This window comes from Ictalurus furcatus, chromosome 2, assembly GCF_023375685.1.
Source record: "Ictalurus furcatus strain D&B chromosome 2, Billie_1.0, whole genome shotgun sequence".
In the NCBI taxonomy this organism is placed as follows: domain Eukaryota; kingdom Metazoa; phylum Chordata; class Actinopteri; order Siluriformes; family Ictaluridae; genus Ictalurus; species Ictalurus furcatus.
In genome coordinates, this window is record NC_071256.1 from 15,561,493 (window position 1) to 15,580,609 (window position 19,117).

Below are 19,117 nucleotides of genomic sequence, written 5' to 3' on the forward strand. Positions count from 1 at the left end.
GGCCCAACAATGGCAGCTTGGCAGTGCTGGGATTCGACCTCACAACCTTCTGATCAGAAGTATAACATCTTAACCACTGAGCTACCACTTCCCTGTTAATGAACCCCAGGTTAATTCATACTACAGCTTGAGATTTCACACATCCTGTTAGGCTGTTTGGCTACATGCACCCAAGGGGATTTTCCTGTTTACAATGTGATCTACACTGCACAACACATTGATCACACTGAACACGAAAGTGTTCTCCTGAAATTCAATACAAGTAGGTCTAGTTTTATTATACTGCTCTTTTCCCTGTATACTGTAGTGCTGGTGTGATGATGTGTGTGGTGTTGTTTCACAAAAAAAAGTTAAATAAAAAGTGTATTGTAGCATAAGGATGTCAGATAAAAGCTCAGCTAAGAAGCAAGGGTTTAATGTAATATAATCTTTTCTATAAAATTACAAGAAAATCATACAGTATATCTAGTGACTAAATTCATATATTGAACAGAAGATGCAGAGATCAGTATATCGACCAACAAAGCCATCTCCTTGGGGAATAAATATGCATGCTCAAACAAATTGCTAATGCAAGTTTTACTTTCAATTTTAAAGGTATATAAGGTATCTACACTGGATAGAACTTCCCTTCTAAAGTAAGTGACAGAATAAACGTGGTATTCAATAGGTCTATGTTGTCTCCTGACCTCTCCCTCTCTCTGAACCTAGACATTCAGTAATCCAATATTAACCCGATTAAGACAATACTCAGATTAAGAAACTACCATCTAAACAGCGATAATTGATTACCTTAATCAGACTACAGTCATACTCAAAGTAAACACAAATTGAATTAAGACATGTGTAGTATTCCTGTACCATGTAAACGTACTGAGTGTTTATGACAGAATAATAATGTTAGATTTTATGTGTATCTTTCAAAGGCAAAACAAAACTTTTTTTTTTTTTTTTTTAAAAACAAACATTTTATTTCTCTGGAGTGTCAGCTACAACCTGGGTATTTGTTTGACTGATCTTTAGTACACAGATAAACAATAAAACAAATATTAAAAATCAACTATAATGCTGCAAGAAATAATAATTCAGCAAAACAACAGTGGAAAAACCTCAGCAGAAAAGCAAGGGTATAATAAAATTTTTATATAATCTTTACTATACATTAAAATAAAAAGAATATATCTCCTAAGTCACGGGTTCCCAAGCCTGGTCCTGGACTGGAGTACCCTCTATCTTACACATTTTTAGTGTTTTCCTTGCTATAGCACACCCACTTAAATTCATGAAGGGCTGTTAATTAGCCGATTGTGCTGGGAAACTCATAATGGAAAACTCTAAAATATGCAGAACAGGGTTCTCCAGGACCAGGGTTTGGTTGTCTGTGTACTAGACTAAACTAATCTGTCAAACAGAAGTTGTAGAGAGTGGTATCTGATAACAAAGACATCTCCCCAGGGAATAAGGATGAATAACAGGAAGTAAATGTGCCCAGCATCTGCCCTGTGCACAAACAAATAAGTACAGCTAAACGAGGTGGATCATTTGGATAATGATCAATCTTAGTGAATAACAGAAAACTTAAAAGAGGACGCACATTAGGTATGAGCCAATTTTACCAGGTTTCCCCTGAAAGCCTTTTTTTTTTTTTGTAATCTGAGATTTAACAAACGAGTTGTTTTTGTTGGCTCGAATTTAACACATGAATTCGCGATTTAAACAGCACAAGCAGATGCAGATGGACAGTATTTATAAATAGCAGATGATAGACACAATCATAATCAATAATTTAGAACAGAAATTTATTTTGACGTTTATTTTTGAAGAGCTACCCAAAAAACAAGGGCTGACTAGCGCTCTCGCCCCACGCCCCATCTTCCTTGTGTACTTTCGCTTTCTCTCTTCTTAAGAATCATAACCCGAAGATTCTCTCATCCTAACACACCTACATCACCATATCTCCAGACTAAAATAGGTTAGTCAATCTAATTGGCTTGTAAACTTGAACAATGGTAAAATAGAAATCTATTCAAAAGACTACAGGATAAAAATAAGTACAAGCACAAGAAGTGCTACATGCAAGTTTAACTTTCGATTCAAACGTCAGACAAAGGCAGAAGAGATCTACACTGCACAAAAGAAGAGAACACACTGGATTTAAAACAGGTAGGTCTAGTGTTCATTATACTGTTTTGTTGAATAAGGATGTCAGATTTCATCTGTGTACCATTACAGGTAAAATGGGGGGAAAAAGATTGATTAATCTTTAGAACACATTTATACAACAAAACCTGATATATTGTTGATATATATACTTGAAATAATTAATAGATAAGAAAAATGCTCACTTCAGGTCTCCCCTTTATATATTTCAGATAAAAGTGGCCACTCCTACTTACTGTTTTTTCACATACTGTAGCTACCTTGAGATAGTGTACCTATCTGATTGACAAGGCATTAGAAATGCAAAGGGATTTCATATTCCTTTTGAATTTTGTCAGGCTCCGAATGTGCCCCTGAGGAAGTGAAATAGCAAATGAGGTAATTGCTATTGCTATTTTGATATGACAGGATCAACTCGTACGACATGGGAAATGAAACTGCAAATGGACTTTGTTTCCGTTTGAAATTTGTCGGACAGTGTATGTTCATGTAAATGAAAATGCAAATTGTAATACATGACTCGCATTTTCACCTGCATTATGTCACAATTTATATGTCCACAATTAGGAGACGCAATTGCTTTTGAAATTTGTCCACAAAATACTTCCATATACAGTGCATCCCAAAAGTATTCACAGCGCTTCACTTTTCCCACCTTTTGTTATGTTACAGCCTTATTCCAAAATGGATTAAATTCATTATTTTCCTCAAAATTCAACAAACAATACCCCATAATGACAACATGAAAGAAGTTTGTTTGAAATCTTTGCACATTTATTAAACATAAAAAAACAAAAAAAGCACATGTACATAAGTATTCACAGCCTTTGCCATGACACTCAAAATTGAGCTCAGGTGCATCCTGTTTCCACTGATCATCCTTGAGATGTTACTACAACTTGATTGGAGTCCACCTGTGGTACATTCAGTTGATTGGACATGATTTGGAAAGGCACACACCTGTCTGTATAAGGTCCCACAGTTAACAATGCATGTGAGAGCACAGACCAAGCCATGAAGTCCAAGGAATTGTCTGTAGACCTCCGAGACAGGATTGTATCGAGGCACAGATCTGGGGGAGGGTACAGAAACATTTCTGCAGCATTGAAGGTCCCAATGAGCACAGTGGCCTCCATCATCCATAAATGGAAGAAGTTTGGAACCACCAGGACTCTTCCTAGAGCTGGCCGTCCGGCCAAACTGAGCGATCGGGAAGAAGGGCCTTAGTCAGGGAGGTGACCAAAAACCAGATGGTCATTCTTACAGAGCTCCAGCGTGTCTCTGTGGAGAGAGGAGAACCTTCCAGAAGAACAACCATCTCTGCAGAACTCCATCAATCAGGCCTGAATGGTAGAGTGGCCAGATGGAAGCCACTCCTCAGTAAAAGGCACATGACAGCCTGCCTGGAGTTTGCCAAAAGGCACCTGAAGGACCCTCAGACTAAAGATTGAACTCTTTGGCCTGAATGGCAAGCGTCATGTCTGGAGGAAACCAGGCACCAGTCATCACCTGGCCAATACCATCCCTACAGTGAAGCATGGTGGTGGCAGCATCATGCTGTGGGGATGTTTTTCAGCGGCAGGAACTGGGAGACTAGTCAGGATCGAGGGAAAGATGAATGCAGCAATGTACAGAGACAACCTTGATGAAAACCTGCTCCAGAGCACTCTGGACCTCAGACTGGGGCGAAGGTTCATCTTCCAACAGGACAATGACCCTAAGCACACAGCCAAGTTAATAAAGGAGTGGCTGCAGGACAACTCTGTGAATGTCCTTGAGTGGCCCAGCCAGAGCCTGAACCTGATTGAACATCTCTGGAGAGATCTGAAAATGGTTGTGCACGCTCCCCATCCAACCTGATGGAGCTTGAGAGGTCCTGCAAAGAAGAATGGGAGAAACTGCCCAAAAAATAGGTGTGCCAAGCTTGTAGCATCATACTCAAAAAGACTTGAGGCTGTAATTGGTGCCAAAGGTGCTTCAACAAAGTATTAAGCAAAGGCTGTGAACACTTATGTACATGTGCTTTTTTTGTTTTTCATTTTTAATAAATTTGCAAAGATTTCAAACAAACTTCTTTCTTGTTGTCATTATGGGGTATTGTTTGTAGAATTTTGAGGAAAATAATGAATTTAATCCATTTTGGAATAAGGCTGTAACATAACGAAATGTGGAAAAAGTGAAGTGCTGTGGATACTTTCCGGATGCACTGTACATACATACAGATGTAAAATAAAAAACAGTCCCCTCAAACAGCAAGGCCAATTATTTGTTTTTTGTTGTTTGAGTTCAAAATTTGAATGTGAGACTATATATAGGCTATATTAAACCCTATCATTTGAACATTATATATTTAAATGATGAGAAGAAAAATCTTCTTGGTAAAAAAATGTGTGTATTTTTGGACCTCTCTTGAAGTTATATTTCTCTCAAAAATCAGTTTGATTTTAGATTCTCTGTCTGTAAAACTTGCATCCAGCCAATTAAACAACTATGTCTTCATATGGGTTTGGTAAGTTTTTGCTTTTTGTTTAAGTATAATAATTGCAAGTACAAACTAGATAGTTAAAGTTTGTCAGGAAAAACTTTGATGTTGGCATGACAAAGCCCGTCTGAAAGTTTAAAATAGTTATCAGTTTGAAGAAAGAAAGAGAGACAGATAGATAGAGTGCCAATACTTCTAGAGGTGAATCGATAGATAGGGTGCCAATACTTTGATCTTTTGTTAAACAAATACACAAAAATACTCTGCTTTCATGGATATCAAACAACTGCAAACACAGCTCAGGTTTATAAAAGAAATAAACCTGTGTTGTTGAGGCGTCGGGGTGGGGGAGGGGTGCATTGATTCAACAGTCAGTGAAAATGACCCAGGAGCTAACCCAGCGGTTGGGTTATACAAAACGACCCCAAAACTACCCGACACTGAGAAAATAACCCAATTAAATGAACCAAAGGCTAAACCCAGCATTTGGGTAGAAAAAATAACCCAGTATTTTTTAGAGTGTAGCTAGATAGATAGATCGATTCCTATCCCTTCAGAAGTGTTAGCAACTTGAGTCAGAAGAGGCTGAAGGTCTGTGTCGAGTTTGGTGCATGTAGCTTGAAAGATCTGGGAGGAGTAGCAAAATTTTTAATAATAATAATAATAATAATAATAATCTTACAAAGCAGAACAGTATATTGGATTTGTCAAGCCAACATACTGTAGTTATGTAAATGTATCATGTTGAGATGTTATCTTGTTAGATCTTATAATTAACATATTTGAAAAAATAAAATACAGCTCTGTACTAAAGCTGCATGGAAATATATAAATGATACTTCTCAAGAAATCACAAAATAAAGTTCTGAAATTCTGTTTTATTTTGCTACAGTGCTGAATCATATTTACAAATGGTGGTATGGTTCTGAATGTAAGTCTTTTTTTTTATCAGTTTTTTCCCCCGTTGGACACAAATATTGCATATTTCAGAAAAGAAAACAGAAATGCCAGACCAAGTGACTATTGTTCATTTACATTCATTTGTTTGGCAGCCTTACAAGTGAAGCAAAATTTAATCTAAGTTGTTAAAGCAAAATCTGATCCACACATATGGCTGTTAATAGATCTGACAATGATACAATTAATACACAGCAAAGTCGTTTCAAAACAGTTTAAAAAGGATGATCAAGTTTATACCTATATGATTTAAATAGTATAACTTCAGCATTCTGAATAGCATTCTTTTTTTATTCTGTTTTTTCAGATTTGAAAGTTTGACAACCTAATATATCATGCCTCATTTAATCTAATGATATTAAATATTCTGTCACTTCTTAAGACCTGCTTTTTACTTTACAGTGTATTCTAAACCCTGGAGAACAGTAAAATGGGAGTAAGTATGGATTTAATTTGGGAATCAGTTTACTTATACATTTACGAACACACACACACACACACACACACACACACACACACACATATATATATATATACAGTATCTAAGAAAAGTGAGTACACCCCTCACATTTTTGTAAATATTTGATTATATCTTTTCATGTGACAACACTGAAGAAATGATACTTTGCTACAATGTAAAGTAGTGAGTGTACAGCTTGTATAACAGTGTAAATTTGCTGTCCCCTCAAAATAACTCAACACACAGCCATTAATGTCTAAACCACTGGCAACAAAAGTGAGTACACCCCTAAGTGAAAATGTCCAAATTGGGCCCAATTAGCCATTTTCCCTCCCCGGTGTCATGTGACTTGTTAGTGTTACAAGGTCTGAATGGGGAGCAGGTGTGTTAAATTTGGTGTCATCGCTCTCACACTCCCTCATACTGGTCACTGGAAGTTCAACATGGTACCTCATGGCAAAGAACTCTCAGAGGATCTGAAAAAAAGAATTGTTGCTCTACATAAAGATGGCCTAGGCTATAAGAAGATTGCCAAGACACTGACACTGAGCTGCAGCACTGTGGCCAAGACCATACAGCGGTTTAACAGGACAGGTTCCACTCAGAACAGGCCTTGCCATGGTCGACCAAAGAAGTTGAGTGCACGTGCTCAGTGTCATATCCAGAGGTTGTCTTTGAGAAATAGACATATGAGTGCTGCCAGTATTGCTGCAGAGGTTGAAGGGGTGGGGGGTCAGCCTGTCAGTGCTCAGACCATACGCCACACACTGCATCAAATTGGTCTGCATGGCTGTCGTCCCAGAAGGAAGCCTGTTCTAAAGATGATGCACAAGAAAGCCTGCAAACAGTTTGCTGAAGACAAGCAGACTAAGGACATGGATTACTGGAACCATGTCCTGTGGTCTGATGAGACCAAGATAAACTTATTTGGTTCAGATGGTGTCAAGCGTGTGTGGTGGCAACCAAGTGAGGAGTACAAAGACAAGTGTGTCTTGATTACAGTCAAGCATGGTGGTGGGACTGTCATGGTCTGGGACTGCATGAGTGCTGCCGGCATTGGGGACTACAGTTCATTGAGGGAACCATGAATGCCAACATGTACTGTGACATACTGAAGCAGAGCATGATCCCCTCCCTTCGGAGACTGGGCCACAGGGCAGTATTCCAGCATGATAACGACCACTGCCTTGCTAAAGAAGCTTAGGGTGAAGGTGATGACTGGCCAAGCATGTCTCCAGACCTAAACCCTATTGAGCATCTCTGGGGCATCCTCAAACGGAAGGTGGAGGAGCACAAGGTCTCTAACATCCACCAGCTCCGTGATGTCGTCATGGAGGAGTGGAAGAGGACTCCAGTGGCAACCTGTGAAGCTCTGGTGAACTCCATGCCCAAGAGGGTTAAGGCAGTGCTGGAAAATAATGGTGGCCACACAAAATATTGACACTTTGGGCCCAATTTGGACATTTTCATTTAGGGGTGTACTCACTTTTGTTGCCAGCGGTTTATACATTAATGGCTATGTGTTGAGTTATTTTGAGGGGACAGCAAATTTACACTGTTATACAAGCTGTACACTCACTACTTTACATTGTAGCAAAGTGTCATTTCTTCAGTGTTGTCACATGAAAAGATAAAGAAATATTTACAAAAATGTGAGGGGTGTACTCACTTTTGTGAGATACTGTATATTTGTGGCAACCGTTTGGGGAAGAACCACATATGCGTGTGATGGTTAGGTGTCCACATACTTTTGGCCATATAGAAAACGAAAAAGACCATAAATAAACATGCATTAGTGATGGTAGCCCTGTTTCTTAACTATGTTATCCCTGTGAAATGGTGGACATGTATTTTAAGGAAGCCAGTCATTATTAAAAAGAAACTGACAGACTAGCACAGTGATGCAATACATCAAATTTCAGCTCAATTAGAAATAATAAACATTCATAGAAAATTTCCTATTACAAAGCAGATTTGATGGAGTTAGTTGTTAGTGAATAATATGCATTTAGATGAGTAATAGAAGATTACCAAATATGTAACCACAGTTCCACTCCTGAGTGGAGGAACAACAGGCCAGATTCCTTTGGATCTAGTCGAGTTTTCCTGTTAACAGTAGCAAGGTCAGACTGCGATACCATGTAGGTAGTCTATGAAATGTGCCTGCTTAGTACAGTTGTAATCTTATCATTCTCTCTAACTCAAGTGACCGTGATGGTTATTACAATTGTTTATAATTCTGATATTACTCTCAATTAAGGATAAAAATTGCTTAAGGTACTGATGTACTCTATTGAGGATAAGGTTTAGTCCTCAAGTCTAGTGTTGATACTGATTTTACTGAGAATAAGAAACAGTCAAAATCTTCATATTTATTGTACACTGTTGAGAATCTGATTCTCTCAGCATTCTGAAAATGTCTAAAACTGTGGATAAGAAATAACTCAAAGTTCTGTCAGCAAGCAGTCAACACATAGCACTTGAGAACACAGAGGGCTGACCTGGGCACATTCTTATCCAATAGGGCAGACAAGTTTATTGATATACTCATTTAAACAGACAGCAAAACATTAAGGACTGAGTAAGAATAATTACAACCTTGTGTGGATTAATAGTGTAGTTAATACTATCCTTATTATTCAATAAAACACATTGTTATTGTTTTGTTTACAGATTGTAAAGTCAAACTGTCAACAGAAATGAACATAAACAAATTAATTTACTCTATTACATGCAGAGTGGTTGAAAATAACTACATAAACATCACTTCTACAGTGCTGTGAAAAATAATTTGTCCCATCCTGATTTCTTCTCTTTTTGTGTATCTCATAATAAATAGTTTTAGATCTTCAAATGAAATAAATAAATAAACAAATACCTTTTTTTTTAATAAATAAAAAAAATCTGTTTTAAATTATGCTTCATTTAGCTTTAATATATATATATATATATATATATATATATATATATATATATATATATATATATATATATATATATTACATTTTGTTTTTAAATAAAAATCTCTTAGATCAGGAAAGTATTATGGAGGGGAATTTTGTAAGTTTGCCATTTGTAATTTCTCATACAGCAGTAAATGTGAGATAGAAGAGAGTGTGAAAATTCTGACCCCAAGCAATCCAGATATCAGACATCTTCAAATCCTGCTGCATGGACCTGTTGGAGCTGGAAAGTCCAGCTTTATAAATTCCCTCAGAAGTGTCTTTCAAAAACGCATTAGTGTCAAAGAGCAAGTAGCACCATCATCATCCACCAGTTGCACAAAAACAGTAAGTATTTTCATGACAAAAATAATATGTTTGAAATCTGCTGTTTTTGTATGTTGGGTCATTCCATCTCAAGTGGTCCAATAATTGGAACGTTGGTTGCTTGATGATTTTTAATTTTTAATTTTTTGAGTGATTACCTCTATGTATTGGGCAAAATCACCAGGTTTTTTATTTTATTTTATTTTTCTTGGTTTAACTATGATGGCCATCTTTGTGTCATGGTACACAACAAACTTTGGTTATACAGCTGTTTATGGAAACCTCAATATTTTGACTCAGGATGGGCCTAGCTCCTTGGAACAAAAACGGGTCTCTAGAGCACATTACAATGTGCATGAAAATATATAAACATTTTTAGGCAATATCTACGTAAGTATAGTGTGCGTGCAGACCATTTCCGGTTTGAGACTTCTCTTATTTTATGTTTTTATGGGAAATGTTTATGTTTTTATTGAAAAAATTGTCCCTCATTTTCAGGTTGAATATCTCTGGTGGGGGGCCAGATACGAATCTGAAATCTTTTCCCCCACCAGAGATGTTCAACATGAAAGTCATGTAGAAATACATGAAAGAACACATACAAAATGTAGAAATTCATGAAAGTATAAAGTGAAAGTTCATAAAATTTTTTAAAATTGCACTTTCTCACCCCTATAAATAAAAGAGAAATCTCAAACCTAAATGTGCATATTTGTACCTTGTAATGTGCTCTAGAGATCAGTTTTTCTTCCAAGGAGCTAGGAAAATCCTGAGCCGAGATATTGAGTTTTCCGTAAACAGCTGTATAACCAAAATTTGTTGTGTGCCTGGACACAAAGATGGCCATCATAGTTAAACCATGAAAAATAAAATAAAATAAAAAACTTGGTGATTTTGCAATGCCAATACATAGAGGTAATCACTCAAACATAAAAAAAAGGAAAATTAAAAACAGTCGCACAAACTGCATTGGACCACTTGAGAAGGAATAAGCATCTCGAGGTTATATAACTAAATAATTAATTATATAATAATTGAATAATGTCATAACCACGGATCTTTCCATGAACTTCAAATTCAATGATCCCCCACCATCAACCACACACTCACCAATCTAGCAAAACAAGTTTTGTTTTTTTGCAGGATTACCTGCATAGATTGTTATAATTAAAGCCCTCCTTTTTAATATCTGCAAGCGTGATATTGCAAAAAAAGGTGTGTGGGGAAATTTCCTGGCATGCATTTCTATCCTGATGGTCTGTTCTGGAGTGTTCTGTCCCAGAATGACCCTGGGGATAAAGCCGAAGCTATACATAAAGCAGAAATTATATTCAAATAGTGTTTATTTTTTGCTAAATATTAGCCAAAATTCAACACATGTAGAATAATGCTTTCTAGAAGGAAAAATATCACAATCACAGATGTTTACAGATGATATGTGTCTCACTCTAGTACAAAGGCTGTGAAATCAAAGCATCTTATGGAGTTTTACCAATCACCATATTTGATTTTATGGGTCTGGAAGAAAAGACACAAAATGTTCATCCCGATGATCTGAGAAATGCACTGCATGGACATTTGCCAAATGGATATAAGGTAGGTAACAGTCTTTAATATCAATAACACACCAATATTATTTCAATCATACAGTGAATGTATGATTGAAATATATATATATATATATATATATATATATATATATATTTCAATCATACATTCACTGTCCATTTTAATAGGAACACCCGTACAACTTCAGCTAATTTTCTCATCAACCAACAAAATAGGGATGACAATATAACCTCTGTGATTTTAACTGTGGCATGTTTTTTAAAAAAAAAAAAAAAAAAAAAAAAAATTTATAGGGAGTGGGGAGTGGGGGGTGTCTGTTATAATCTTTAATTGTACAGTTTGTGTAAGCCTGTGCCCATGATAGACTCAGATTCCTGTTCTTGGCTAATGAGAGTGGAACCCAGTGTGGTGTTCTGCTGTTATAGCCCATCCACCTTAAGGTTAGTTGTTTTGTGCATGCTGAGATGCTTTTCTGCTCACCAAGGTTGTAAAGAGTGATTATTATTGCTTATCAGATAACTGCGTGAATGTGCAGGTATACATATTATGGAAGTATAATAGTGCCAAATGTCCTCAAGGCAAAATGGCATGTTGAATTACATAAATTGAATAAAAAACATATCACAATAACAATACTTGAATTTTTCCGCCCAGCAATTTGACACAAATTGGAAAAGAAAAAAAAAAAAAAACCACAGCAATGCTTGAATTAGTTTCCTGTGCAATTCATTGGGTTTGTATATTTTGATTGAAAACAAAATTCCAGCATTCAAAATTCAATGCACACATATTCACGTTCCTAAAATACTGTTCCAAAATATGCAGTTGTTAAAATACCATCTTCATTATTTGTCAGGTAGTATTTCAGCACATTATTTTTCAGCCTCACAAATTCAGGCTGCAAAAATTCAGGTCTTAAAATTCGGGTCTTAAAATTCAAGTCTTCACATTCAGGTCTCACAAGAAGAGCAATGGATTGCAGATACTGTTGTAACATGTTACTCTGGGCTGCCCCCTAGTGGTAGGATTGTGCTGGCAAGCCACAAGAGAGGATGAACCTAGCAGACTGGCATAAAGTTGGCTTGACACGGGACGTTCAGTATTCGCAGACATGTGCAAATTAAGGGACCGTCTCTTAAGTTACATATTGGTATACATGTTTCTAACTTCAATAGCATTTGAAGGGAATGACTTACAGTCACAAAACCAACTGGAAAGTGTTCATGTAGGTGTCAGGTATGATGCACACCTTTTAGATTTTTGGTAAAAAGGTGTGTTTTTGGTAGGATTTATATGGAATCATCATTGTAACCAGCAGTTGATTAGATTTTGAAATGAATCCAAACAGGGTCATGGTCACAGCAACGTCAAATGTCTGAAATAGTTTTACTTCAGTGGCTTCTTAATTGTGTTTTTAATGATATTTCAGGCATAAAAATTAGTAGCAAGAGAAACATAGGGGGTAGAGGTGAAGAGGCAGGACACAAGATTCTTTCAGTCTGATTAAAGCAAGCAGTGTATAAATAATAAATTGTAACCTTCTGACCATTCATATTCAAGAATTCAACAATGTTGTGATATAAATCTTTTACACTCCATAATATCTGCTCTCTATTTACAGTTTCATCCTGACAGACCACTGCCTTCAAATGATGAAAAATACATCATCAACCCCTCAAAAGGAGAAAAAATGCATTGCCTGGTCTGTGTTGTGTCAGCAAACAGTATCTCTCTAATGAATGATGCTTTCATCAACAAGATGAAAATGTATTTGGAGGAAGCCAGTGAACTTGGTAAATATAAGAAAATATAATAAAGTGGCACAAGCCATTTATTGTTTGTGTGTGTGTGTGTGTGTGTGTGTGTGTGTGTGTGTGTGTGTGTGTGTAATACAACAGGCATCATCTGGTATACATGAATACGTTACAATGCAGTACAACTGGCATACATTAGTACATAGATTCAAATAGGTCAGTTGAAACAGTGCAGCAGCATTTCCACCCCACAGACTTACATAATGAGGCAGTCCTAAATGACTGTGCACTTCAGAGGTGTGTCTCAAGTGAATTCTTATTGAAATTCATTCCACTCATTAGTCAGTGAGAATATGATTAATGATATGAACTTGATAAAAGAGGGAGATTTATTTTTCATATTATAAATAATATTAAATAATTAAGTAATATGGCTCCTATTGTTTACCATTGTTTACTTGCTCTAACACCTGATGGCATCTTATGCATGTGGCTTGATAATTAACTGTTAAGTTGAATCAATTGTTATGAAATTCCAGAAACAAACAAACAAAAAACAAAAGTTTGGTAAAGAAATTAAGTAAAGGAATTACACACACACATAATACAAATTTCTACATGAAACAGACATGATTACCCCATAATGCAATGTTATTAGGAACTCGTAAAATAACATTTTTAAAATTTAAATTGCAGGAATCCCTCGAGCTGTTCTCATGACTATGGGTGATCTAGTCTGTCCCGCTGTTAAGAAGGATGTGAAATACATCTACATAAGCAAGATAATTAAAACCAAGGTTAGTCATGATGTGCATGATGTGTGTGTGTGTGTGTGTGTGAGAGAGAGAGAGAGAGAGAGAGAGAGAGAGAGATTGATTTATTTGTATGTGTATACTGGGAGCCAGGTCAAAGACAAACACAACAAAGTCATATCCAGTCTAGTTTAAATTGGCTAGAGACCAAACCAGGAACACTAAGCTAGAAATTACCTTGAACCATTAAGGCAAAAAGATTGTATCTGAGCAAAACTTTATCTTGGCCAGGGTCAGGACACCATGCACACAAACATTCACACACATCTAGGGCCATACCTAGTGTAACCTGTAGAACCTATTATGTTCTACATATTTTTCAGGTAATTTGTATTAACAAGAAAAAAATCGACTACTGCATTTTTAAAAGTGTGTGTGTGTGTGTGTGTGTGTGTGTGTGTGTGTGTGTTCAGATGAAAGAATGCAGTCACAAACTGCAAGTTCCAATGACTTGCATCTTCCCTGTGAAGAACTACAATGAGGAGTCAGAAACAAACGACGACATGGATGTCCTCCTCCTGTTGGCACTGAAACAAATTGCCCATTTTGCCAATGATTATGCTGAAGACCTTTGAAACAGGAAAGATCTTATTAAAATTCTTTCCAAATAACAGCTGCCGAGAAAATGTAAAAGAATACTTCTTTGCATTATGACCATGTTACACAGAATAGAGAATGTTGAAAATTTGCTTTATATTACCTAATTAAGTAGATAATCACCTAAAAGCCAGCTAATGAGATAATTAACTGTTCATTTATTAAAAACCACACTTCACAATTAACAGTCTCATTCAGATAACAAGGCTTACTTTACACTTTCCAAGGTAGCAGTTGACAAAGGGACAGTGTCATATCTTTGATCATAAAAAAATATATACTATATATTCAATGTAAGAAGTTATTTGATATTTAACCTCAGGATCACATAGGGTAACAAAGTAAAACTGTGTTCAGTATATATTTCACTGCATCATAAAACTGTACTTGCTGAGCTTGTTAATTAAATAAATGAAATAAATCTTTATTAAAGGTTAAACAAAAATTTAAGTTACAAATAAAATAAAATAAAAATCTAACCAAGCATAGTGGAATCAATTATTTTAGATTACGCATGACTTTTTACAGCAGAACACCTCGAAAATATGACTATTAAAACTCCATGAATTCCATGTGTTCTAGTGTTGACCTAGGCTTTCTTTAAAAATCAGAACTTATTTGGTTCCAGACTAAAATGGTGCAGTCACAAACATTTGTATACATGCATACTGTTTTTAAAAGGTTTTTTGTTCTATCCTATATATGCACTATATGGTCAAAAGTTTGTGGGCACCTGGCCATCATATGTACATGTTGAACATTCCACTCCAGATTTATTCCCCCTTTGCTGTTATAATAAGGTCCACTCTTCTGCGAAGGCTTTCCACTAGATTTTGGAGTGTGGCTGTGGGGATTTGTACTCATTCGGCTACAAGAGCATTAGTCAGATAAGGTACTGATGTTGGGTGAGGAGGCCTGGGTTTCAGTCAGTGTTCCAGTTCATCCCTAAGGTGTTCAGAGGGGTTGAGGTCAGGGCTCTGTGCAGGACACTTGAGTTCTTACACTCCAACCTTGGCAAACCATGTCTTCCTTGGTGCTCACTTTGTGAACAGGAGCACTGTCATGCTGGAACAAGTTTGGACCTCTAAGTTCCAGTTAAGGGAAATTGTAATGCTACAGCTTACAAAGACATTCTATACAATTGTGTGGTTTGATCTTTGTGGCAACAGTTTGGGGAAGAGCCACATATGGGTGTGATGGCCAGGTGTCCACCACTTTATTGTGGCATAGATTTAATTGTAAATGAATCACATTTTTGGTTCCATCAATCTACACACAATAATCCATAATGACAAAGTGACAAAAATCTCTTGAATTTGTTTTAATGTTGTTGTTGTTGTTTTTACAAATTTATTACAAATTGAAAAATGGATCTTTTAGTTAATGGGTCATTTAGATAAGCATTCAGACTCTTGTGAATTAATTTTAAATTAAATCTGTGGTTACGGTAGATCTGGAGTCTAGCTCAGGAACACTGGGTGTGAAAAAAATGGTTGTCTACTGGTAGCTCTCTCCTATTTATCTTAAGAATATCAATTAAAGCATTATTGATTCATGACCAAGTAATCACAGCTCCAGCTTTGACTGCCAAGGAAATAGTCTCTTTCTATAATAAATTATATTCCTCATGCTGACTCCTTCTTTAACCATATCAAAGATCTTATTCCCCGTATAGATGACGAGTTCACAAGGTTGTGTTATGCTGATCTTACTTCTGGTGAGCTTCATAAAGCAGAAGATGGTTTGTCCTTAGACAAATCTCCAGGTAGTGAGAGTCTTACAGCCAATTTCTATAAACATTTTTGGGACTTATTGAAAGATCCATTTTTTCTTATGTTAAAAGAAGCAATAGGTAATATAACATTCCTTCCTGTGAAACAAGGTTTAATTAACAAGGATTAACTTTAAATCCCAAACCTAGCAAAGACCCCACAATTGTAACCCTTACCTATATGCTAGTAGATTATAAGCGATTCTCAATGAGGTTTTTATGAAGGGTAGATCCATTCACAACAATATTTGCTTAGTGCTCAATCTTTTAGATTACAGACATCTAATTGAAGATGATGGTTTAATTTTATTTCTTGACTTCTATAAAGCATTTGATTCAGCTGAATACCCATACATGTTTTCATTGTTTAAGGCTATTTGGTTTTAGAGATAAATTTAGAAACATTCTAGAATTTCTTTATGAAAATTAAAATAGTTCAATCTCTTTACCAGGAGGTACATCACCACATTTACCATAAAACAAGGGGTTAAACAGGGCTGCCCTGTTTCTCCATTACCTTTGGTAATCATTACAGAAATGCTTTCTATCTTTATAAAAATTCAAACATAACTTTAGAGGTTCTTGAGTAAGCAGTAATCATCAGGCAGTTACAGTAGCAGATGATACAACTATCTTTATGAAGCAGCTAACAGAAGTTCCCAAAATATTACATACAGTTTACATTTTCTCCAAAGCCTCTGATCTAAAGCTAATTTTGAATAGATGTGAGCTGATGCCAATCCATCAAAGTTTATTGAACAGAGGCTTACAACATCCCTATAAAATCCACAGTTAAATACTTGGGTGTGTATAAATCCAAAGATTCAATTGAAAGCAAAAATATAAATGTGTGGAAAGCAGTAGATGAATTCAAAATTAAACATAACTCATGGTTATTAAGAGATATTAGCTTATTGGGTATATTTATAACTAAAATGGAAAGCATTTCAGGGTGCATCTATTCTGCATACTCAATGGCTATTCCAAAAAGAGCTATTAAAAAGATCAGTCGGGTTAATTTTGACTATAGATGACCAAAGAATTCAAAGATAGAGGCCTACAAGCCTATGAGCATGTCATCTGTTGCTGTTTGTGACAACCTTCGAAGTCGTCCAAGGAGAAGGAAGACAGAGGCAGGCTTAACACTCGGGTGCTTTATTACTTTTTTTTCTTAGTGTTTTCTTTTGGGTCTCACAGCAAGATACACACACACACACACACACACACACACACACACACACACACACACGTACACACACAGTTCTCCCTTCAGATTTCTGAGGTATTTTTTCAGTTAAAATTCATGAAAATGCTGCTGGACTAATGAATAGGATTTAATTTATATCCATTTGGATTGTTAATTAGATTATGACTGTATAATTTGTTTCTGTTAAAACAATAATCAAATAAAACTGTTGGCCAATGACAGCGTTGGACTGTTGCATAGCTAATGAGCTGCTATTTTGGATTGAACCGGTTCTCGCTTCAGGTTAGTACAGACAGTATTTCAGAGGCAATTTCTGAGGCAATTTTACAGTTAAATATGACAAAATGATTGTATGTTGATTAATTGAAATTAGGTTATATACCTTTTAGGTGTTGATTTTACTATGAGTGTTTCATATTGCTGTTTAAACGATAAACAATGGCTATTATAGAAGAATTAGACTATGATGCAGGGGCGTAGGAGAGATTTTGAACCTGCAGGAGATTTTAATTTTTTTTAAATAAAGCACTTAAATGCTCATTTCTACTTACTTTTCGGAGCATAATTTATTAGTTAGTGTGGTTTTAAGAGGGTATATGCAGTCACAGATGATTGAGAATACTCAGACTGTGGAGGGGAGATTATAAAGACTCTGGTGCATAGTCAGAGAGACGGACTATAACTAGAACAAAAACTACTATATACCATAAACTGCATAATATACTTTATTTAAAATAAAAATTACGAAATATGGAGATATGAGTTCTGATGTATATCACTGAATGAAGCTCAATTTATTCATTAATATTACTTAAACAGATAAATGTTAATTTAAAACACTAGCTCCTATAATCATTAAGAACAGCTGCTAGTTAATGTAGCTAGCCACAGTACATATTGAGATGTGGATGCCATCCTGTGAGGATCACTGTTTCTGTTGGGGAGTTGAAGCTGAGTATGAGTTGGAGGCTATTATGCTATAGAAAAATTTAGGTGTGACCTACTATGGCAGTTATTGATGCAGCAGCACTGCCCTACCATGGCGACGTTTTCCAGAATGACGACAGAAAATGAAAACACACATTCAGTCTCCAACTCATAGCCCCAATTTACCAACAGTGGGAGCGATCCTCACATGAAGGCGCCCCTGTCCCAAACATCGAACGTGGTCCAAAAACATGCAAAAGGTCAGGCAATCGGCAAACAGGTAGGGCGAGGCTACAATCAGAGTCGAGAAACGAGAAATGAGGTCAATGAACATTAAACGAAACGAGAAACAAAGAACAATCACTTGGTAATGAGTTAAACTCAATACTACGCAAAGTGCACAGAGACATGAGGGATTTATATAACAAACATAATTATGGGTTAAACACTGAACAGCTGAATATGATGACAAGCATTCGGGAAACAGCCAATGACAAAACGGGTGGAGACAGAACATAACCATAGCAAAAGCACATGTCCATCGTAAACAAATTCACTGTCATTGAAGACCGAAAAGCGTGCATTCGCTAAGCTCTCGCGCAGCTGGCTCATGCACGGGCCTGCGCTTTGGTTTTCCGAGCACACTGTAATACTGCAGCGCCTACTCAAGGGGAAATCGTTACAGACCTGAAGACCAGCTAAGCTATTAATTAGAGCTGCAACAATTAATCAATAAAATCGATAATAATCGATTATGAAAATCGTTCATTATCGAATAGTTGGTCTGCACGCGGTACATTTACTCATTAGGTTACTTATGTTCTGAAAACATGCTTCGGAGAGTAAATACTAAAGTTGTGTCCCAAATGACGTCCTATACACTTACACTATGCATGATATACTCTACCATCTAGTGCAGTGTTTCCGCGGACCCTAGTAGTCAGTAGTGTAATTGCAGAGGGTCCATAGGAAAGTTTTAAAAATGTTTACATAATATATATATATATATATATATATATATATATATATATATATATATATATATATATATATATATATATATATATTTAAATGTTTCAAAATATATTCAAATGAAATGTTTTAAAATGAATCAATTTGGTCATACGTGTCCATTCACAAATATCACGTTAT

General features: G+C 36.1%; 1 protein-coding gene across 4 annotated transcripts; it reads left to right on the top strand.

Annotated features, from left to right (window-relative positions):
- Window positions 1-818: 818 nt before the first annotated feature.
- Window positions 819-15,774, top strand: LOC128623229 (interferon-induced protein 44-like). Of its 4 annotated transcripts, none has more exons than XM_053650211.1 (10): window positions 819-2,163; window positions 2,373-2,538; window positions 4,598-4,669; window positions 5,535-5,573; window positions 6,002-6,035; window positions 9,151-9,349; window positions 10,781-10,924; window positions 12,519-12,690; window positions 13,348-13,448; window positions 13,877-15,774. In XM_053650211.1, the coding sequence occupies exons 3-10, from the start codon at window positions 4,651-4,653 to the stop codon at window positions 14,036-14,038; spliced, it is 870 nt and encodes a 289-aa protein (XP_053506186.1). In that variant the 5' UTR covers window positions 819-2,163; window positions 2,373-2,538; window positions 4,598-4,650; the 3' UTR covers window positions 14,039-15,774. The 4 variants fall into 4 exon arrangements, with proteins under 4 accessions (XP_053506186.1, XP_053506177.1, XP_053506169.1 ...); XM_053650202.1 differs by having other exon boundaries at window positions 2,499-2,538; XM_053650194.1 differs by lacking the exon at window positions 2,373-2,538.
- Window positions 15,775-19,117: the final 3,343 nt, after the last annotated feature.